This window comes from Chroicocephalus ridibundus, chromosome 1 (genome assembly GCF_963924245.1).
Source record: "Chroicocephalus ridibundus chromosome 1, bChrRid1.1, whole genome shotgun sequence".
NCBI lineage: Eukaryota > Metazoa > Chordata > Aves > Charadriiformes > Laridae > Chroicocephalus > Chroicocephalus ridibundus.
Genome location: NC_086284.1, coordinates 75151246 through 75175236, shown reverse-complemented (window position 1 = coordinate 75175236; position 23991 = coordinate 75151246). Strand labels below are relative to the sequence as shown.

General features: G+C 41.6%; 1 protein-coding gene across 1 annotated transcript in view; it reads left to right on the top strand.

Annotated features, from left to right (window-relative positions):
• GABRB3 (gamma-aminobutyric acid type A receptor subunit beta3) overlaps positions 1 to 23429 on the top strand; it is a 116852-nt gene extending 93423 nt beyond the window's left edge. Inside the window, exons 7-9 of the mRNA XM_063340062.1 lie at positions 1005 to 1157; positions 5524 to 5768; positions 19460 to 23429. Coding sequence (XP_063196132.1) covers positions 1005 to 1157; positions 5524 to 5768; positions 19460 to 19810 — 749 coding nt within the window. The 3' untranslated portion in view covers positions 19811 to 23429. The remainder of the gene's footprint in view (positions 1 to 1004; positions 1158 to 5523; positions 5769 to 19459) is intronic.
• Positions 23430 to 23991: the final 562 nt, after the last annotated feature.

Genomic DNA, 23991 nt, shown 5'->3' with positions numbered 1-23991 from the left:
TCTAATTGGGCCCTCAGTGTGTTCAGAAGTGTTTTTTAGGGTGTTGACTATAACTAGAGCTTTTAGATGAGCTATTAGAAGTATCACATCTAAGACTAATAATGCAAACACTGAAATCATGAACTAATGTGTGAATGACTACCTTTTTCTTGTACAGCTGCACTCAGATTTAACCCTCTTTGCATTTGGTGAGAGGAGTCATGATTTTTCAACTGTTTCGGATTTCTAAATGGATAAAATATAGTCAGGAAGATTAACACCAATTTTGAAATACACCAGTTTGAAGTTAAATAATAAAATGTTTTGTTTGAAACATTTTTATTGAGGTTATTCATGTTTTTCATTGTTTATTTGCTCCAATTGTAACAATTCATGAATCATATATATGTATACTGTGTATATATATGCACACACACATATAAAATTGTCTTTTTTTTTTGCTTAAAATATTTTTGGAAGAAAAATTCTGTCCAGCTGTAATTGTTGTTAGAGGCCTTTGGATCTAATCTGAAGGCTTTTCCTCACTGGGATTCATTACAATTTATTTTTAACACCACAGATAGCATGTTTCTCATAGTTCGGATGTAATTAAGTGCCATCTCATGAACATCTCTTCCATGTAAATATAAAACTATGCACATTATTAATCCTCTCAGTATAAATACTATACCTAAAACTGTATATTTGGATAAGCATTTTACATGGAGACCTAAGCATCTGTTTTTAAAACCTAACCGGTGCTCACCCATCTGTTCAATAATCTAGAATAAGTTACTCTCTCTTTTCTTTACAAATACAAATTGCTTGGATATCACTGTATTCACTGCAAGGCTTCTTTTAATACCAACCAGTAATAGAGTGAAGGCGTTTTCCCTACTGTTCTGCAGATGTCATACTACCCCATAAAATGTTCATGCTGTAGTTTCTACGGAAACTGAAGACAAGTATCTGCAAGTGTCTTTTCTTCAGTATAAATAACGCTGTTTTCCCTTCCTTTTCCTCAGGTGCCTATCCAAGACTCTCACTGAGCTTCAGGTTGAAGAGAAATATTGGATACTTCATTCTTCAAACCTACATGCCCTCCATACTGATTACCATTTTATCATGGGTGTCATTCTGGATCAATTATGATGCATCAGCAGCAAGAGTTGCCCTTGGTATGTGCTGAGAATGAGTGGGACATTAAAATGTCAGACTGAATGTAGCCTTCGGAGCTTGTTAAAGACTGCAACGTGATGTCAATGTTTTGATATTCCAAAATCATTTACGTCAAAATTATGTCATCCAGTATTGCCTCAAAAGTGATGAGTTTTCCCCTCCATGCAAGAATTTAGCTACCACTGAATCTCTGACATGAGCTGCTCATATGGGTCCCAGCCTTGTTCTCATCAAAGCTAAAGTTGTTGTCAGTAGCTTCAGCAAGGGGACCAGCTCCAGGATTGTACTCCAAGGGCTTAAGCGTGGGCTCTTAGTCCAGCTCATTGTGGGGAGACAAGTGTGGCTCCAAGCCTCCACCTGAGGTCCTGCCTGCTTTAACTGACAGTGGCAGGAATAGACCTCAAGAACCATGTGCTAGTTCCGAGTGCAGGGGCACGTCAGCTACAGACCGTGACATCCCACCTAAGCCTCAGAGTGCATGGCATGCCAAGCTCATTTTTGTAACAGCTTAAAGTGCCATTTACCTCATGGCAGAAAAACATGGATTTGGCACAGGTTGGTGATCCCTGTCCAAGGCCTTTTCAGATTAAAGTGTCCTTTAGATAAGGGAAGGTGGCTTCAAAATAACTCACAGGAAATATTTCATCTATTAAGAAGCATGCTCAGGAATAGCTATAGACAAGGAGGATTAAATGGATCCATAAATCCTTATAACTGCCACTCATCTCATCCCAAATCCTTTCTTCAACACTATGCTTCCCAAGAACACATACCTTCCTTCCCAAAACTTGACACTAAGCCTATGCTGTATAGCTTCCTGCTATGATCTCTTCTGTTCTTAGAACAGGAACATATTCCCTAGTTCCCTTGTTTTTCTGATATGTACCGCAGCAAACCGGGACTCCAACCTGTGTCCATGTGATTCCCCATTGCTGGACCCTGTACCTCCCAAGACCCCACATACCAAAGCATGCTGGGCAGCTACAGCCACACATTTGTGCAACATCATATTATGTCTTAGCATCTGAACTTGGGTAACTGAAGATATTGTAGATTAACTGCAGTTACTGTACGGTAATTCTACAGTAATTCTACTGTGGGTTAGCTGGCGCATATGGTGCGCCACAGCCTAGCATTGCCACTCAGCAGTTAGTGCACATTCGGCACGTTGCAGCTAAGTAGTAGCTTAATGGGAGGTGGGGTAAAGAGTCCAAACTGTTCTGATGTGTTCATAAATGAACTACTGGATCCAGATCCACCCCGGAGACATTATGACCGCGTGAGGGGTATGCTTCAAACACATCAGACAGCATCTAGATTTTTACATGCCAGCCAGGACTGCAGAGAACAGATGGTTAGACAGAAGTTACCAAACCCAGTGACATTCGGTGCCCTTCTATAATCGGTTCACGCAGTTTTTCCTTGTTCAAGGAATAGGACTCTCTCATGTGGCCTATTTCTGTGTAGCAGAATTTCATCAAGTACTGTACTGTGATAACACAAATATTAAAACAAAAGTCAGAGAGTACATTCGAGGCAAGCTCAGGAGCCCAGATGCTCTACTTCCCATTGATATAAAGTCCTTTTGAGGGGACGAAAATCCATCTAGTAGGTTCTTCTGTGAGAACAATTAGTGCCTTGGTGATTACGTCTGTGATGTTTGTATAATAAAGTTCAGTACCATGGGTCTAATCCTATGTTCCTTTGTATAGCCCCTTTTATGAGTCTGAAGCTGATATGAAATGGTATCAAAGTTGACTGGCTCTGAAAAGCACAGTACAGAGGAGGAGAAGGCCTGCTGGCTTAGGTATTTGCTAGAGGAAGAATTCCCTGTGCAGTCCTTAGGGATATGGAGGCAAGCTTTTACTGTACCCCTGTAGGAAGCCTGTGTTCTCTGAAAGAGCCTGATTTTAGTTCATTCACTTCCATGTTTTGCTCCCGTCCCTGACTCTTACTGCACACGCTGTCTGTGGTCCAGCCTGGACTGAACCGAGTAGTTCCCTCAACCGAGAAACGTAGGCATAGAGCAAAGGCCAGCTCATCCCAGAGACTACATGCTATGGACACTGCAGGTAGAGGCTGATATAGGGCTGATCTCAAGAGAAATATTCAAAACCATCATTCTGTTAAAAACTGAGATTTTGCTAGTTATCCCTAGAAGTTCCTAAATTTTGTCCTTTGTGAGAGAAGAAAAATAATCTCAAGAGTTCTCACTCTTGTAAAGGGCTGTAATCACCACAAGATTATCCTATTTTTATATGATAGGTGAGTGTCAGCTGCTTCTCCTCCAGCTGTGCTTTAAAATAAATTATTGATCTTCAGAAGGGCCTCTGCCTGCAGGGTATCAGGATCTTTCAGAGGATGTAATTCCTTTTGGTTAGTGATAGCCACCTTTCTATTCAGTGTGTTTAATCTTCTGGGTCACCAAGAGAGCCACCAAACTCTCCCTGTGTGGTGTTTAAGGTCTTATCTCTGGAATCTAGATTACAGCCTGGGAACAGGCACCAAAAACATGGGCATCATAACCCTCACTGGGTGGACATCTAAATCCCATGTTGACCTACACTTTGGTAAGCGTCTGGGGGATGCTAGTGAGATGCCAAGGGTGTGTTAAAAGGAATCTGTGGGATTTCTGATACAAGAAACAATTGGATCTTAGATAATTCATTGAATCCATTATGGGAAGCGGCAGCAGGTAATCCTACAAGGAAAGAAGCTAATTCAGGCAGTGAAATCCCTTGGGCTGCAAACATACGAGTTTGCAGTGTTTGCTGCAGTCCTCCACCCTTCTCACCCCTGTTGCTTGTGCTCTCATGGAGGTTTTCTAGAGACTTTGTCAAAGTTTCTTTAGGTAAAAATAATCTCAGCTATACTCCTCATTTTACTGCAGAGATGGGTGAGTTATACCCAATAAAATTTTTAAATAAGCTTGTGCTCTGTGTGTCTCTGCTGTAATTCAAGACGTGAAACATCTGACATCAACACACACTTGTTTCATGGTTTAGAGGAAAAGCACTGAAAACTGCATGACACTGACCTACTAAATATACAAAATATCTGTTACAGAACCTCATAGGCTACCGCTACAGTTCCCTGGAGTGACACTGTTTACACTGACGGCTTGATTTTGAGTTATATTGTGTTTATTTCTGTCTCTTCAGGTAAAAGAAGCTGTGCTTTATTATATGGCAACAATTCTCTTCCATTCTTTATTTTTGTACCTCCTGCATTTTCAGTGATTACTTACAACCTGATGGTATAATTATGGAATCAGAGAATATAGTAATGGAGGGGACCTATTAGAATGGCTTGCCTCTTTTACCGTTGTAGACTTATTCCACAAATCTGTGTTTTCAGCCACCTGTGATTTGCGATTCTCATAAAATTTCCAGCAGAGATACAAACGCTGTGGTTTATTGTGAACTCAAGCAGACTGACAATAAATTTGCTTTTCTTACCAGCTTTTCAAAACAGTGCTCTATAATGTATTTTCAGGTGCTATGTCCATCCTCAGGTAAACAAACAAGGGGTTGACATACCTTATAGATTTTCTAGGTACTTTATTAGTGTCCAGCTGATCACAATAAAAATGCTGCTCTCCCTCCTTGGCTTTTTCTTTCCACAAATGCACATACCTGTCTGCCGCTCACTGCTCATCTCACTTCTTTCTCTGTAGAAATTAGACTATTGCTCTAAAGTAGTCATCTCAAATCCCTCTTTTATATTGTCCTTTCCTGAAATAGGTATCTAAAGCAGATGGGATGAACTGCTTTAGAAAGGTCCCTGTCTCTCTCCACCCACTACAGGGGGGGCCTACAGAACTAACTTCAACCAACGGCTTAACTCTTAGAAATTTAAAACTGCATGAGAAGAATCTTTCACCATCTATACGAACTCTCTGCCTTAATGTGTGCACGCAGTTTTGTCTATCCAGACCCCCAATTAGTTCTGTTACTTTTTCAAAATTTCTCTGCAATATGTTGAGCAGCACCGTGCTGGAAGAGCACAACTTTTTTATGCTTGGAAGACTATTTGCCTTCCTGTCGCAGATCCGTTTGGTCTTCATGGAGGAGATCTTCAGGACAGCTGCACTGCCTTCCATGAAGCTACATTAACTCATGGCAGTGGTGCCAGGCCCCCTTGTTAGCTGTTCCCCCGATCATATGAAGGAAGTATTGTAACAGAATAATAACACATCAAGCTTTATTTTTACTTTCTTTCGCAGTGATGTCGCCGGAGATGTATCTTTCGCAAATTCTTAAGCTTCTTCACACTGATAAGGCAAATTTGCCAAAAATGAAAACAAAATTGAAGCATGATCTGCTTGGAGTTGTAAGATATATGCTCTTTTTTTCTTTTGTGTAGGAATTACAACTGTGCTGACTATGACAACAATCAACACTCATCTGCGAGAGACTTTGCCTAAAATTCCGTATGTTAAAGCCATTGACATGTATCTTATGGGCTGCTTTGTATTTGTCTTCTTGGCCTTACTTGAATACGCCTTTGTCAACTACATTTTCTTTGGAAAAGGCCCTCAAAGGCAGAAGAAACTTGCAGAAAAAACAGCAAAGGCAAACAACGATCGCTCAAAGTTTGAAGGCAGCCGGGTAGGATTCTTTAATCTATATATAGTCTTTCTTTTCTTTTATTATAAAAACTAACTGTATGAAACAAACAAAAAAAAGCTTGCGTAAAAACATCATCAACATCTTGTTTTTGTGGACAAACTTTGGCATTTTTATATTCGAGAACCTGCATAGAAAATATATTTAGGCATGCGGAACTTGAAGTGAGTATGATCAGTATGACAAGTAACTGTAAGAAGGAGAAAACAATGGGAGCGCAGCTAGCTAGAAAATAAAGGCCGAGATCTACAAAGGAGTTTATTTGTCTAAAGCAGATGTAATTTATTTTTTATTTCGTTTAAGTACCTACATAAGGGAATCTGGGATCTGAGCATACTTTTTCTCACTTAGAGCAGACACATTTAGAATGGGAGAGAACAGATAAGGATTAGTTCTGCCATGGTAATTCATTGTCCAGCATAGCTGAACCGCTGTGTGTGGCATTGTCATCTGCTGCTGTTTAGGACCAGCAGAAAATTATGATTGCAAGAGAAACTTTCAAATTGATTTCTGAAGCACAGTATTGGCATGGTGTGTGCTGATTACACTCCAGTCTATTTCCTTGCTTGGAGTGTTACTTCATCCAATAAATAACTTTTCTTTTCCCCTTTGGAAGAAAAATTCAAGGTATTCAATACTATATGATGTCAGCAAGCCATGTCAGTTTGAATAGGACACCTTTTTTGTCTAAAATGCTCCCAGTGAGGCTTTTTCATTCTGTTCTGTTGAGTAAGACTATTTTTTTTCTATCAGCTATAATTAGAAGAGCTCATAGTGGCAAAACTACTACCTGTGTATTAAATACCGGTATCATAAAAGTAATTTCAAGCTGTATTTTTTTACCCTAATGATTCTGTCTGCTATAGGAAATGTAATGCACACCTAATTATTGAAACTGATATCTGTGAAATAATTTTTGAATCAATAAACTCATTTTTGTCCATAATGAAACCAAATTCTCATCACAGTCAGCAGTACTGCCTAGGACCAAGCTAGCAGGAAGAATGAATCCCCTTTCCTGGAAAAATAAATAGTTATAATAATAAAAAAAGCCGATGGGGGAAAAAAAGAGTACCACTGAAAGTAATGGAGAAGATTTTAGCAGCAAGCAGGTAATGCAGATATTCTCCCAAAGGAAACCATCTGGTGAATCTCATCCATTTAAATGATTTACATAATTCAGTACAAGTCTTGTTAATGGGCCCAATAGCACCCCATGCCTGACTGTTCTTCTGTCTTGACATCAATTGGTCTACATCGTCAAAAGAAGCATATGTAAATTAATTAATGAAAATGAGGGGTTTTCATCGCGTAATTTTTATATCCCAGATCTGATCATACAATATATCAATCTTTTTTTTCTCACTTTTGACTTGCAACCTTTTTTTTTTTTTCTTTCTGGGCCATCTGAAGCAAATATCATGGACTGTTGTGACTTTTCTGCTGGTTTAATAATAATATACACCATGCTTGAATGAAATTAGGATATAAATTCAGCACACCAGAGCTGAAAGAGGAGTGTGTTACTTTGTCCCTTGGAGTCCCAGCTGTAAAAAGGAACTCTGTATGCTGTGTAGAAATGCATATGCTCATACTGACTGTGAATATTTGCTGTTCAAATGACATAGGATAAATAATGAGGTATGGTTCCATTCTGTGCGGAAAACATTTTGTCTCCAGGCCTCAACTGGTGAAGTCAACAGAGCTTCGCTTCAGTCACTGGATTCAGTGCCTTCAGACAAGAAATGCCAGCATACAATAGGGAAAGACAGGGACATTAGGTAGAGCTGATCAGAAATCTTCCTTTGAAACACAGCATAGACAGAAAATGCAGATTCAGTTCATGTAGGGTGTCAAATCTGAATTTCTGATTTGAGAAACACTGGCAAATGCAAAGCAGAGGGGACTGCTCAGAGGTCCTGTTGCTTTCAGGATGAGCAGCTCAGGAAAAATCCATCTAGAAGACCTGCTTTGGACAAAGTTTGCCAGAGTTTCCAGACACAACAGCCTTGAGGCAGAGAAATGGTTTCCATTGTTCTGGATCATGCCCACTGTGTACCATGCTGTACGGACATCCATGGATGTACAGTCATCCAGGCTTGCTGGCGTTAGATGGGATTCACCTTTCTGAAAGGGGCAAGAGGGTCTTTGCTCACAGGCTAGTGGGACTCATTGACAGAGCTTTAAACTAGTCTTGAAGGGGAGGGGGATGATGATACCAGGTTTGCCCGTGACACATAGTGGGATGTCATGCCAAGGTTAGAGGGACAGGGTACCAGCAAGTACCCTCAGCCTGTAGCTCTGAGACATGCTGGCTACACTGCAGCACACTTGAAGTCTTATGGAGATGCACCAGGGGCTCCTGAGGTAATAGGAGCCAAGAGGGAAACAACGGTGAAATACCTCAAAGGAACTAAGGGGTGTTCCTCTAAGAAGGTGAGATGGCCGGCAGCCCAGCTGAAGTGCCTCTACACCAATGCATGCAGCATGAGCAACAAACAGGAGGAGCTGGAAGCCACTGTGCTGCTAGATAGCTAAGACCTAGTTGCTCCTGAAACCTGGTGGGACAAATCCCATGGCTGGTCTGCGGCTATCGATGGCTGCAGGCTGTTCAGAAGGAACAGGCAAGGAAGGAGGGGCAGAGGCATTGTCCTCTACATCAAGAAATGAATAGTGCGATGAGCTGTCTCTGAAGAATAGCCATGAGCAGGTTGAAAGCCTATGGGTAAGAATAAGAGGCTGAGGCAACAAAGGGAGCCTTTGGTTGATGTCTACTACAGGCCACCTGATCAAGGGGAGCCTATTATGAAGCCTTTTTACTACAGCTACAGGAGGCGTCACGCTCACAAGCTCTCATCCTGCTGGGGGACTTCAGCCACCATCTGCTGCAAAAGTAGCACGGCAAGCTGTAGGCAATCCAGGAGACTCCTGGAATGCATTGAGGATAAATTCTTAAGCCAGGTAATAGACAGCCCTACCAGATACTGAACCTGTTGATCACCAGCACAAGTGAGCTAATTGGTGACGTCAAGATTAGAGGCAGCCTGGGCTGCAGTGATCATGATCCGGTGGAGTTCATAGCCCTGAGGGATACAGGTGAGGCAAAGAGTAAAGTCAGGACCCTGAATTTTAATAAAGCAAGCTTCCAGCTGTTCAAGGAATTAGTCAATAGGACCCCCTGGGAAACTACCCTCATGGACAAGGGATCAGAACAGAGCTGGCAGATCTTTAAGGACGCTTTCCATAGAGTGCAAGAGCTCTTGATCCCCAGGTGTAAGAAATCAGGAAAGGAAGGCAAGAGACTGGCATGGCTGAGTCAAGACCTGCTGGTCAAACTAAAGGACAAGAAGGGAATGCACGGGCAGTGGGAGCAGAGACAGGTATCTTGGGAAGACTATAGGGACGCTGCGTGGTTGTGTAGGGATGGGGTCAGGAAGGCCAAGGCGCAATTGGAGATGAACTTGGTGAGGGACACAAAGAATAATAATAAGGGCTTCTACAACTATGTCAGCGAGAAAAGGAAGGTCAAAGAAAGCTTATCCCACCTGATGGGCAGGACTGGCAAACTGGTAACGATGGACAAGGAGAAGGCTGAGGTACTCAACAAATTTTTTGTTTCACTCTTCACTGGCAACCTCTCTCCACACACATCTCAAGTGGATGGACCACAAGGCAGGCACTGGGGGAGCCAACTCCCTCCCACTGTAAGAGAAGATTAAATTCTTGACCACCTGAGGAACGTGAACATACAGAAGTCTATGCGACCTGACAAGGTGCATCCCAGAGTCCTGAGGGAACTGGCTGATGGAGTTGCCAAGCTACTCTCCATGATGTTTGAAAAGTCATGGCAGTCAGGTGAAGACTGGAAAAAGGGAAACATTGCACACATTTTTAAAAGGGGTAGAAAGGAGGACCCTGGGAACTACTGACCTGTCAGCCTCACCTGTATGCCTGGGAAGATCATGGAACAGACCTTCCTAGAAGCTATGCTAAGGCACATGGAGGACAGGGAGGTAATTTGAGACAGCCAGCATGGCTTCACCAAGGGTAAGTCCTGCCTCACCAACCTAGTGGCCTTCTATGATGGAGTGACTACATCCGTGGACAAAGGAAGAGTGGATGTCGTCTATCTGGACTTCTGTAAGGCCTTTGACATGATTCCCCACATCATCCTTCTCTTTAAATTGTAAAGGTATGAATTTGATGGTTGGACTGTTCGTTGGATGAGGAATTGGTTGGATGGTCGCATCCAAAGGGCAGTGGTCAATGTCCAGGTGGAGATCGGTAGACAAGTGATGACCCTCAGGGGTCTGTACTGAGACCAGTACTCTTCAATATCTTCATCAGTGACATAGACAGTGGGATTGAGCGCACCCTCAGCAAGTTTGCAGACAGCACCAAGCTGAGCAGTGCGGTTGACAAGTTTGAGGGACAGGATGCCATCCAGAGGGACCTGGACAGGCTTGAGAAGTAGTACCATATGAACTTCATGAGGTTCAACAAGGCCAAGTGCAGGGTCCTGCACCTGGGTCGGGGCGGTCCTCGGTATGAATACAGGCTGTGGGATGAAGGGATTGAGAGCAGCTCTGCCAAGAAGGACTTGAGGGTACTGGTGGATGAAAAGCTGGACACAAGCCACCAATATGCACTCATAACCCAGAAGGCCAACCATATTCTGGGTTGCATCAAAAGCAGCGTGGCAGCAGGTTGAGGGAGGTGATTCTTTCCCTCTACTCTGCTCTCATGAGACCTGACCTGGAGTACTGCATCCAGCTCTGGAGCCCTCAGCAAAGGAAAGACATGGACCTGTTGGAGTGAGTCCAGAGGAGTGGTGAAGCACTGTAACAGGTTACCCAGAGAGGTGGTAGATGCCCCATCCCTGGAAACATTTGAGATCAGGTTGGACAGGGCTCTGAGGAACCTGATCTCATTGAAGATGTCCCTGCTTGTTGCAGGGAGGGTTGGACTAGATGACCTTCTAAAGGTCTCTCTCAACCCAAACTATTCTATGAGTCTATGATTCCACGATTCTATGATTCTATGGATGTAGTGGGACAGGTGGCCATGCTAGAGTTTTTAGCATGCTTGCCGTGGAAGACAGTACCTGAAAGCTCTGCAACCTTGTCTCTGACCACTTTAGGGGCAGTAAAGAGGCATTACCTTCCAACCTCTCCTTTGTTAGTTCTTGAAGATCATTGAATCTGATGGAAATGATGGCTGCTTGGCACTTACTTGCTTCTTGCTTTAGAGCCGGGACTTAGGGGCTGGATGCCCTGGGAGCGGCTCACAAACTGGAGGGCATATTGCACTGTAAGGGAGGCTCAGAGCCATGGATAAAGACTACCTTGTGCAAGTTCAATGAAATTATTATTTTTGTCTTTTTGGTGAGGCTTCTATGGAGTGTATTTTCATTCAGAAAGAGGAGGTTTCTAATCCTGGGAAATATTTCAAATCTCATGTGATTTGGGGATGAGCAACATTTTCAAAGACAGGGGAAGTGCCTAAAAACAGGCCAGCCCCCTTAGCAGCTATCACCACTATTTGATGACTGTCAGAATGTACGCTGTGCTGGAAAGAAGATCGAAAAGGATTCAAATACAAAACTGCAAGAAGGCATTATTTTTAGTTTGTCTCTAAGACTAGCATTTTGGGTTGATGTGTGTTGCTGTTTTGTTTTAGTAATTGAATTTGCTTGTATACGAACCCCCTGCATGAGCTCCCTGTCATTGATTTAGAGTCCTAGCTCAGAGCATTAGAAAAAAAAACCCAAAGCACAAAATCCAAACCAAACCAAATAAATAAATAAACATTAGTCCATTTGTTGTCCACATCTTGTGCTGTAATTTGTGGGTGTAGTGACAGAACAACTCTGTGCTGTGTCAGATCCAGCCTGAGTCAGGAGGGTCTCGGTGCCGTGGAAATGGCTTGTTTGTGTTGGGAGGCAGCACGAGCAGAGCAGAGGCAGCACAACGTGTTGCCTGGCGTTCAGGCCCTGAGTTCAAGTATTGCTCATATGGTACCCGAGCCGGGGAGTGCTGCTGAGGCAGCGTCTTTCTCTCAGGCAAGGGGAACGAGAGAAGGATGAGGGGAAAATGCTGCGTTATTTTCACTCAGGAGCGTTTTAGCCCGTGGAAAACCAGTAGAACCAGCATGGACACTGGTATTGTAGTTCATTTTTTACACATCGGAGGACTGAAGTCTGGAGTGCAAGCTAGCAGGCTTGGTTATAAACACCCCTCTTCCTTTTCATGCTTTCCTAGTGATTGTAAAGCAGGAGAGTTTTCATAACAAAAATGTTCTAGGCCACAAAATCCACAGATGTGGGTATGTTTGTATTTTATTTGATAATTGCTTTGCAAAGCAGCCACTGTTCATGCTCAGTAACTCTGCTTCCTAATGCAATTTGCATTTGCATTGTCCTGCGTCAGAGGTTACCGGCTCGAAAAGCTGAAATTGGCACAGCCGTCTCCATGTTGATGCTGCTGCTATGGACGCGCTTGTCCACCGCCAAGCTTTTTAGGCACTTCTATCGGAGTTATTCCTGCTACGCTGCCACTGAGGCTTGCTGTGCTGAGGAGGGCTCCACCAGCTGCTGCCGCTGAGCTGCCCGCTGGCTTCACTGCTCCCGCTATGGCTTTCTGTCCAGCTCTGCCTGTGTGTTAAAGCCAACGAGCCCGATACCTCCAGGCCTAAGGGAAGAAAGAGCCCTCGCAGCATGGAAACGGCACAGCCGGTGTCCTCATGTTGCGGGGGTGAGAAGGAAAAGCAGTGGGGAGAGGAAGACTCTGCCCTGTGTTCTCCTGTGTAGCACTGCTGGAGGTGGCACGGTGACTGAGGCACGTCTGACTAAACTGAATCTCTGGAAATGGTTTCAGAAGATTCAGAGCTGGTGATGAGATGAAACCTGAGCGAGCCTTCAGGAATGACTCATCTGTGGATCAGCAGCTGACTACAAAGAAAATTTCACACTTAGCCATCTCTACTTTTGACTGCTTTTGCATCATATTTTATTTCAGATAATGCACTGTAAATGGTATTCCTTGCTGAACTTTTCCAGCCTTTTCCCGGTAAACCGTAGCTACTGGAGATGAACATAGGATGCTCCTTTTTTGTGTAAACCAATATTTGTACACATACCAGTTTCGGATTGAAAACCCTCTCTCAAAACACTTGATACATTCGTTCGTATATAAGGGCAAGCTCTAGGATAAAGGAGGAAGTGAATCTTGATTTTTTTTGTAAAATATTTGTTCTGCCTATAATACGGGTGCCTAAATTAAAGTCCTGCAATTGTTAAAAGCTGTCAGAAAAGAATAAGCGGCCTGTAAAAGTGTTTTCGTTTGAAAACTGATCACCATTGTTACGGATCAATTCTGTTTCTCCTGTTGGAGTTGGCAGATTCAAGCTTCGTTTGTAGCTCTCTGTGCACTTTCAGTTTTGTTACATAATTTGTTTCTTTTAAATAAGGCTCAGACGCAGCCTAATTTACAACTAAATCAGCATGAGAGAGCTCTAAGGCAATTCTCTTCTCGTTTGTTGTTCACTCTTGTGGTGGAGGCTACTGGCATAATCAGCTGGTGGGCATGTGTTTTGGACATTGCCCCTTCTGGGCCAATCCACAGAGGTTATGATTTGTTACAGTCCCCTCCTAAAAATATTGTTCCTCAGTTCAAGCTGTGGCAATTCACGTTTTCAGTTTGGTGGGACCAAAAGTTCAGCCCCGGGGTATCAATGAGGAGGGTAACTATTACACAAGCTTACTCAAGCTTCAACCCCCTGTGGCTGTCAGACATGTGGGAAGAGCTTCCTTTGAACAAAAATAATGCATAACCCTTTATAAAAAGGCCCTTCTCGTCAGGCAGTTCCTGCATGTTTTTTTAGCTCTGGAGATTCCTGGCTCAAACTCTCACTGTCGGCCAAGGCGGCAGCTTCCCACCAGGCATTGCTGAGAATAGAGGCCACTTACATCTACTTAGCGCTTTTAAAGAATCGTTAATTGTAGCAACCCTTCTCACAAGTGGGATTTTATTCTGAGAATGAATATCTTGGCTGCTGTGGCAGACTTATCACTCAGTTTAAATTGGGAAATATGAGAATAGCAAAGCTGCCAGTATTCTCTTGTGCATCTTCATCTTTCCTGGATACTTTTTTCAGGGCTGTTTAGAACAGTGGGATATTTCTGAAACATGAGTGTGATGAGTAGGTGCCAAGTCTTGAAAAATATCTGTCAAGGGTGACAGGCACAGTTCCTGTGGGAAGAACTCTGGTCCTGTAGCGCTTATGATGGAGACAATCAGTGTTGCACTGGGAGACTCGTGCGTGTACTGATTTTGTTCGACAGCCACTTTGCACAAACAAGTATGAATGGTGCAAATCCAGAGATGGCAATAAGGTTTGTGCATGCAATCCACAGTACAGCCCAGAGAGCGTAAGAATCCTCAGACAATGTAAAATACAGGGAAAGGGAGGACGATACATTCATTTCCTTTACTTCATCAGTTCAAATGTACCAAAGTTAATTGTCAAACTCCATTCTTACTTGATGGACGGTAATACTAAGATACAATTTCCTGGGGTTTCTTATTCTTTGTACTTTCCTTTTTTTTCAAGATCTTTCCATCTCCCTAATTCTGCTGGCTACCCTGGGTTCACCTAGTAGGCTGATATGACATAATAGTCTCTTTCATTTTTTTATGCTTATTAATTAATGTAAACATGTTACAGTGGTAGTGAGAGAAGTACCAACTTTTTGACTGAAGGAGAACACTCCAACACTATCGTTTTGGTTGTGCTTGCAGTTTTAAATTATTTTTAAAATATCCAAGGCATAATGTGGTCAATGAATTTTGCTTCAGGCGCAGACAACACTTAGGGCCTGATGGTTTACTGTTCTGTTGGAAAGCCATCTATAAATAAGTAAAGAAGGTGAAAACTGCTGCCAGGTAGTTTGCCCCTTGCATAACCATAGATGCTTGCACCAAGGCATACCAGGTGAGAATCAGGTAGCTGGAGTCTAGATTACAATTTCAGCCAAAAATAATTTCCATTTTATTGTAATTTTAAGGGGAGATCTGTTTTGTGGGATAATCTACTTGAGTAGTAATTTTGATGTAAAATAATACAAGACTAACTACAGAGACAGCTTTTCGTGCTGTTATTTAAACCTGCTATTTGCATTTATATTGCTTCATATGATGGAAAGTGTTTACATGGTATTTAAAAATTTGGGATTGATGAACTCCTAAACATGCCTTTGGGGTTTGAGCAAAATGCTTCCTTTCTTTCTTTTTGTGTAGTAGAGCGAAAGACTTAGGAGGAAAAAGAGATTTCATTGTAAAGTACTCCTTAAAATTTATGGAATATTAAACAGAGAACTAAATGAACCTGAAATAATTCAGACACTACCTAATAGTAAATCAAGCCTTATGGTAGTTTCCCGACCCTAGTAAAGTGTTTCCAAACTCGCATTAAAGCTGAAGTTTTACAAGGGTCTTGATTGGAGAAAGGTATTCAATAGCAGCTCTTGGCTTGCATTTCTTTTAAAATATAATACTTAACATCTAAATGAGCCAGTGACTTGTCTAGAATTAAGAAGCAGATTCAGGACTTTCCAGGTGTAAAAGGGCATTGAAGTTTCATATCTACAATGTACAATCCAAGTTAAGCCTATTAGACACGTGGTGTTCCTCCATGAGCAAGGATGAGAGGTTCTTTGTGAGCCCTATCTTAAGTCTCCTCTTTCTGGCTTCAGTTAGGTAAGTTATGGTGATTTTTGTGTGATGACGTTAGGCTACTACAGGTTTTGGATTTTTTTCTTTGTACTGTAACATGTATAGTTCAGAAATGGTAAACCTTTAAAAGTGAATCTCTTTTTCCATGTTTGAAATGTCTCACAGCATTTCATGCTTCTCAGCCTCCAAACGGAGTTATGTGGGGTTCAATCACTTCACCCTGATGCAGGGGCTGTAGTTGTCCACAGGTGGGACAGGTGGGGTTTGATTAAAATTGATTCTGAAATATGAGCATCAGTCTTGCATATTTGCATCCATGCTGATTTAGCAGGGAATTAATTAATCGTTTGGTACTCAGCTGTTTCCGACTCCTTTGATGAGCTCATTGGGAAACACTCCATGGAAACAACCCGCCCTGGCTTGTGTCGGGGAGGAGACGGGAGCACCGGCAGCAGGGAAACAGGAATGAATGGCTTCAGGTGGAGCCACGGTCAGGCAGAAAGGGGACCACAAGAGGTATGGAGGTACAGGGAGAAAAGGGGAATTTTTAGGTTAAAACACAAAAGGTAAGGAGTGAGGGGAACTTGTCCAAATACGCAATGTCATCTCTCTATAACAAGGTTCAAGAGCAAAGGCCAGTGTTTACATTTTGGGGAGATTTTCCAGTGCACAGACCCAAGTGATTTCTGACCCAAGTGATACAATTCTATTATAAGGCTCATAATGAGTAAAACCAAAGTTTTATCAAAGACGTTGGCCTTGTTCATCATGTGTAGCCATATTGTGAAGCTACTTTTCTTAATCTGTATCTGTACCTGGAGTAAGAGTTTCCCTGGAGCCACCGGTCTGCACTCATGTTCACTCATGGAGGATTTTGCCTTACCTGTATATTCAGGCAAACATGAGTCAACCTGCACACGATACATGAGACATTATTGGTTTGCTTCTTTATTCATTGAGAGAGCTCATGTACGTTTGTCAAAGTCATTTAAATCATTGATTAAATCATTCAGAATATGTGCGAATACTTTTTAACATGTTGCATGCATTTAGTATTCATACTTCACAACATCACCTTAAGGTTGTCAGAAAGCATTAGCAGATACTGCTCTAAATTTGTTGAGAGCTTAGGTGGTTTATCCTAAACCTCTGAAGGAATCAATACCGTTTTCAGGAATAGATCTCAAGAATATCTGTGGACCAGAAGCCTGATTTCAGTCTCTGCAGACCCCTTCTTCTCTCCATCTGCTCCTTCCTTCTATTTGCCGTGCAAGTCTGTTGCCCTGTTAACAAAGAGATGCTTTTCAAAAGTGTGTTTCCAAATATGTTTCATTTGACATTTTGAGAAAATAAATGCTGTCATACAGCCTCATAGGACATAATGGTATGTTCAGACAAAGCATTTACACAAATGTTGCAACTTCCTTGACCGCCTTTCTGGTTCGATTTATAGATGCAGTGACGAGCAGTGAAAAGTGGCAGCATCATTGGCAGATCAGATGCAGGAGCTATGTTAGGGTGGCATGTAAGGTTAGCAGATAAGGTGAAGCAGTTTATTCCCTGGGATGAAATAAGTGGAATCAAATTAATAATTTCCTTGGGCAGGAGAAGCCTGAAGACATAGACGTACCCTCTGGAATATAAGCTTTCAGCTGCCACCTCACAAAAATCCAGGCTCGGTGTAGAAGGACAAAGTACCTGTGGATGTGCTAACATCTGTCTGTGTGTAGGTGGAAGACAGAATCTGGAGAGATCAGGAAGCCCTGAGAGAAAGAGCAGCTGCCGTCTGTGGTGGTGGAAGGAAGGGGAGCAGAGCCCTGCAAGGGGAAGGCAGTGCTGTCACGGTGGAGCCCAGCAAAATGGTCTCTGCTGCGGCTTTTTCAGTAAGCTGAAGGACGTTTCTCGAAGCCTAGGAGGAGACAGGAAAGGAGATGGCGTGATGCTGTGAGGGCCTGGATGAGAGATTTAAAGCTTCATAAGGAAAATGCATATTGTGGAGATATTTTGCACAATGCTGTTACAAATCCTGATCATAACTTGTACTCTTTGTGAAATAAAAACAGAGAAAATGGAATCAGTTCTTTTCAGAGACCACCATAAGTAGTGATGCTATCTGTGGTTGTATTTTATGGCTTTGTATTCCCTGGTTACAGATACTGCTCAACAGCAGGAACTCGTTTCTACAAACCTCAAGCTTGTACTTTTGTACCCAATGGGTTTCTGCCATGGGGAAAATAAATTCTTCTTAATCACCACTGAGGCTTCTCCACCCCATTATTTTGGTTCACGTTGTTTATTTTTATTTATAGGCACTCACAGCATTGTGTACTGTTGCGTACAACAGCAGAATTTGTTGGATGCTTTAGGATTTTTTTTCTACTTGCCTATATGTCATTTTATATTCTTTTTCCATTTGCAAGAAGCTTGGCAAAGCATTACTGATACGCTATCATAATTGGTTTCACTGAGAAAAGATAAGCTGTAGCATCAATAATTGATGAAAGAAATATCCATTTTACAGAATTTTAACAGGATTGAAAAAAGCCTAAATGCATGTGGACATACACATAGCTACGCATACTCTTAAGGCGTCACACAAAGCTTGCAAAGGATGTGGTATCAGATGACTGTACAAACTTCAAAAGGCCATGACAATAGTGTGTTTTCTCAACCGTTTTTAAACAGATGCTTCTAGGATGAGATGTTCAACTGCTGCACAGTTAATACAGCTAGATCATGTGGCAGGTTAGAAAAATGTATTAATTGCAGGATGAATGGTGGATGAATACATTGTATACGTAAAACTGGAAATTATCTTGCATGCCATGATTCACTGTCTATTTCTGACATGGGGAACCGAGTTCACATGAACAGTTCCACATGCGTTAGCAGCTTGAAAATACTCCGTACAGCGCATTTCTTTTACATTTGGATGTTATTTTCCTTTCCCAAAAGGAGGCAGGAAAACTGGAGCTGATCCATGCATCGGCTGTCTTCTCTGCCCGTCCTCCAGCACGCAGGGGACGGGGCATGAGGGAATGTGGTGCCCCACCACTGAAGCTGCCAAATAGAGACTAAGACAGCATTGTTTGGCACTGCCCATCAGTGCCACTCATGGGAACTGCAAGTTTTTTCTGGATTGAAGGAGCCGTACCCAGCTCTGTGCTTCTCCTCTTCTGTCAGTACTCAGGGGGGCTAGAGAGTCTGGACCAGAATTTAAGGACTCTAAATGTCCATAATCTTCCGCTTATTTACTGAAAATGGCATCACGTTGCTTACCTGTGCTCAACACTGTGCTCACCTGTGCCTCTTAGATAAGGAGGTGGAAGGGAAGGGTGCCACCTGTTTCCTCAGTTCAGCAGCTTTCTTCCATGTCTAAATTAATTGCTTTTTAAGATCACTTATCCAAATGGAAAAGGCCCACAGTTAAGCATTACCATGATTGCAAAACTGTGCAAATGACTTTGGAAAGAAAAGTTTAAGAGAGAAGTTGTAAATAAGGTTCGTGATTCCAAAATGCAAAGAGTTCAGCAAGTCAGAGCTAGTGTCATGATTTTAGCAAACTTCACACATAGGTAGGAAAGAGAGAATCTATCCCTTACCCTCTCCCCCCACGGCTAGCAAAATAGAGGTTTCACTGAGCTACACCATCCTTTACAATGTGGCTGGTTTGGAGGGAGAGGAAAATGATTGGTTTTGCCAAATACGGTTTTGTGCTGGATGTTGGTAGTACGACGATAACCCTGTTTGTAAGAGTATTTAAGTACTTGTCTAATTTTAAGCAGTTGAGTATTGCCATTTTTTTCTAAGATTATCACATGCTTAAAATGAATACATGCTTTCTTAAAATATGTGTGGGCTTGGAGGTTTAAATACACCCACATTCTGCTGATGGATGTCAAGTCTTTTGGAACAATTTTTGTTTCTATTTTTGCCCCCTAGGTGGACACCCATGGAAACATTCTGCTAACATCGCTTGAAATTCACAACGAGGTGGCAAGCAACGAGGTCACCACCAGCGTTACGGATGCCAGAAATTCAACGATATCCTTTGACAACTCAGGAATCCAGTACAGAAAACAAAGCTCACATCGCGAAAGCCTTGGAAGGCGTCCGTCAGAAAGAACAGGCTCCCACAGCAAGAGGGGCCATTTACGAAGAAGGTCTTCACAACTGAAAATAAAAATCCCTGATCTAACAGATGTGAATGCCATCGACAGATGGTCAAGAATGGTGTTTCCATTCACATTTTCTCTTTTCAACTTAATTTACTGGCTATACTATGTTAACTGAGTGACTGAACTTTTTTAAAGGACTTCAATTATAACAAGTGAAGTACTATTTGCCTGCAGAGTTTATATATATATTTATATATAAAAATATATATATATATGAACTTTTACTATGTAGACCATACTCATGTGTGTGTGAATACATATAGCAAGGAATTGTGCGTACATAAAAGCACACACTGCGAAGCAAGAATATATGTATGCACACACACATGTGCACATTCGTTCTGAGGTTATGGACACTTTAACATAGAATGCACTTCAGAGGAACTTTTTAAATTGGAAGGCAGGTGTCGTCAAAACAACAAGCCTTGAGAAAGTGAGTGTTGTATATTATCACTGCAAAACTTTGATTGTCATAGAAATTTTCAAACAGCTGTAATCGTGTATAAAGTCAGTATTTAGTAACATTGTTTGTAAATGCTGCCATACACACTAATCAAAAAGTGGTAGAGTTACACTGGTAAGTTTAAACTAGGTCATTTGTATTGCAGATCCATCAACTACAATGTCATCAAGCCAAATTTATTTTTCTTTGCTAAAATTTCTTGGGTTTATATATGTCACAATACTTCTTTCCCCCCAGTCCTGAATGGGCATTGTTTTTAATGATCTCTTGCTTTCTCTTCTGCGGTAAGCAAACTGATCATGGGAGTGTTGCTCTAGGTCTTTGGAGACATATACGTGTTCATAATATTTCAAACAAGCATTTTAAATGTCCATCAACAGTGAAACGAATCTTTTGTAAGTACTGTAAATGTACAGCACATTTTCCTTCCCTTGGACTGCTTCCAGCTGCCATGTCATTCTGAAAGAGAACAGCACATTTTTAGTATAATTTAGCTGAGAATTCAACTACTGTCAATGTGTTCTACATCTGCTGTAGATGTAAAGATTGTTATTCCAGTGAAAGCATAGAAGATGTCTCAGGTTATTTGCTACTTCAACATGAAACCACCTAGCTGTAGCCTTTTTTAAACATGCATTCACATTATTTAACATCCTTATAACATTGTATGTTAATGTAAAATATATTTGCATAATATGCATATAAGTATATTTTCTCAATATTTTTCTTCCCTGTGCTTGCTATCGTGACCGCATGCTATGTCATATTTTTGTTTCTGTGATGTTACAACTTTTTATTCTCTAGAATTGAGGAAATAGAGCACTTCCGATACTTTGATTCAGTAATGGAGCATTTTCATATTTTATTTATATACTTAAAGTATATACACATACATTTACCAAGCTAGTGTGCTGCCGTCACAGATCACAAGAGATAGCAAACAGTATGTTTTGTTTCAGCATCAACTGTGTTCAAACATAACCTTCATGCAAATGTGACCACTTTGGTATTCATTCCCCCTCCGGGATTCCAACTTTTTTCAGTCTAGTAGATTGTAGTCGTCAAGGTATGCCAATTTCAGATCTGTAAACTTAATTTGTTATTTATCAGAACTAAACCTTTCTAAAGAAAAGAAGATATATTTTTTGTAAGCAGTGTTTCTATCATGTACATTCACAAATAACAACAGATACAGTAGCATAAATAGATCTTAAAAAAAACAATTCAGGCATGGCCCTGCCAGTTCTCTGCATGTAGAATCCCTCTGGACATCGATGGGGATTTTTGGCAGATAGAGAGCTTTGGATGATAGTTAGAGATGTCTATGGGAGAAAAATGTGCGGGTATGCATCTACCGAAAACATCAAAAAGGGATGAAACTGAAAAGGCTGCCTTGGCTCTGTAATGACCCGTGTTCTCGCTAGTGCTTGACTTATCTGTGAGTAGAGCAATGATACTTGTGTCGCTGCCGTGTACGGTCCCTTACTGTTCCCGCCCCCGACTATTTGCAACTGAACTGTGAAACTTTGCTCTGGGCTGAAATTCAGCATAGAGGAACCTGGGTTACGAGGGCTGTGTTGTCATCCCGTCCCCGGGGCTGCTCCTTGAACCGGAATGGGCTCGGCAGGGTTGCCTTGCGGCAAAGCTGCAATGCGATCCCCAGCTGGTGGCGTTCACCGCAACCCCGGCTGCCGGCGCGTTGCAGGATCAGCACCGCAGTCCTGCTGCATCCTTGGCAGTGGTGCTCAGCGGCTGTAACCGCAGCTTTTTAAGCCCTGTGCCTGCAGACAACTATACAGTATGAAGAGCCTCAAAGGAACCCGTACAGCTGGAGCAGAAAAACTTGGTTTTTAAAAGCTCCTCAGCGTTAGCTCCCGTTGGTAAACCGCGGTGGGTTACGAGCTCTCTAATATCTCTTCAAACTGTGAAGAGATTATAGAGCACATTGTCATCATTATAATCAAAGCAACTAAACAATTAACACCCTCCCAAAGTACAGATTTAGTAGAATTGTTGAAAAGCCCTCCCAACTTTTTATCCTAATATCAAAATATAATTAAACAAAAAAACCCTGATTTTAATAAAATTTAAAAATGGTAGGCTTTGCTTTAGAAAAATTACCCTAATGAAATGGTCTTTGAGCAAGTCTTTCAGTAAGTGCCCTAAACAACTACCCCGAAAAATGGGGTTCAAGAAGATAGTGGTCCCACCCGCATGATTTAATGACAATTCTCTCTTTTCTTCAAGCCTCAGCTCCTAGAGATCCTGAGGTCAGGCAGGGATCTTTAACAACAAGAGACTTTTTAGTTTTGATAGAAATGTGTACTCCCAAGTCCTGCAGAAAACAGTTCTCCTGTGGCCTCAGCCAGGATCTTCAAGCAGATGGAAAATGACTATCTGGCTAGGGCAAAGAGGCAATGTGCATTTTCTGGACCCTGCATGGGCAAGAGAATCGAGTCTCTGAGGACCCTTCCTCTCTTAACCCTTTGCACAACGGGGGGGCGGTGTGTTACTGCAGCCTCTTCCATGAAACCGTACTCCCCACCTTGCCTCTCATCGCAAAAAAGCAGCCAGTTGCACGTTTCAGCTTTTTCAAAGGATTTCATGGTCATCAGCCTAGTTGAGTTCCGTGGGGCATGAGCAGCTTGAACCTTGAACAAATCGAAGTCTTGGTTTGACTTGAAAAAAGCCAGGAAATTCTCACTTAAGGTTAACACTTCATCTTTAACACGCATTTTTGTGCCTTTTTTTGCCAATTCCCTTCCTCCAGTCCCAGCACCACTTCTTACACACGGACACACACACACACAACCATGTGTTAAGAACAGTGTTTGCCTTGACCTCCCATTTTCTGGCTCTTGTCCCTTTATGCTAGCTGCAGTGTATGATTTTAACCATAGATGGCTTTAAGACTAAAAATGGTAATTTCAACCAAGTTGCACCAGAGTAACGTATTTCATAGCTAATTAACTCCTTTCTAACTCAGCACTATTATAAATAACATTCGCACATCGTTTGTTTGTAAAAGGCATTAAGAAAAAAACAAAACTGGTACTATCTTATGTTATAGGCCAAAAGGTCAATAAACAGTAGAAATATTAAGGTGGTTTAACTCTAAGTTGATTTCATCCCATTGTAAAGATAAACTAAAACCCAGTCTTTTTTGCTTAAGGCACATCTATGTATTTTTGGTATTTTTCAGCCATGAAAAAAAAAAAGAATAGTAAAATGGAATGATGAAGAGATGCTTTATGAAAATATTGATGAATGAATATTCATTTATTAAAAAGGATTTAAAGATTAATTGTTTACTTCTTTTTTGTGGGGATGGCGGGAGTATGATGACTGTATGTTGGGCTGAATTTTAATGTTCAATTACATATTGAATATAATGTACTGGTTAGTCTTACCCAATTTTACAGAAAAATAACATGAAAGCACTTCCTTATCAACACACAAGTAGCAAAAGGGTTCTTAAGCATTAAACTACTATATTTTCTAGTGTTTTCTATGGTAGATTAAGGAAGAGGGAAAAACTACATTCATTGACTTAGCAAGACTCTTAATGGTGAATGAATCTCTGCTCAAGCTGGGGCATGGCCCGTTAAGAGCAGAAAGTTTGTCCTCTGCTTTATATGAAAGTTTGACCTGCCCAGGAGGCTAAAGAGCTTTTGATACCTGAACAAGACAGTGGTATCCTGTTTATTTGTTTCATTAATCAAATCATAAACATTTCAAAACCAACCAAAAAAAAATTTATCCAGGAATGCTAATTGTGTTCATTACACTTTTTATTGATAAGTATTAGTAAGTTATTTTAGAGGAGTCAGGAT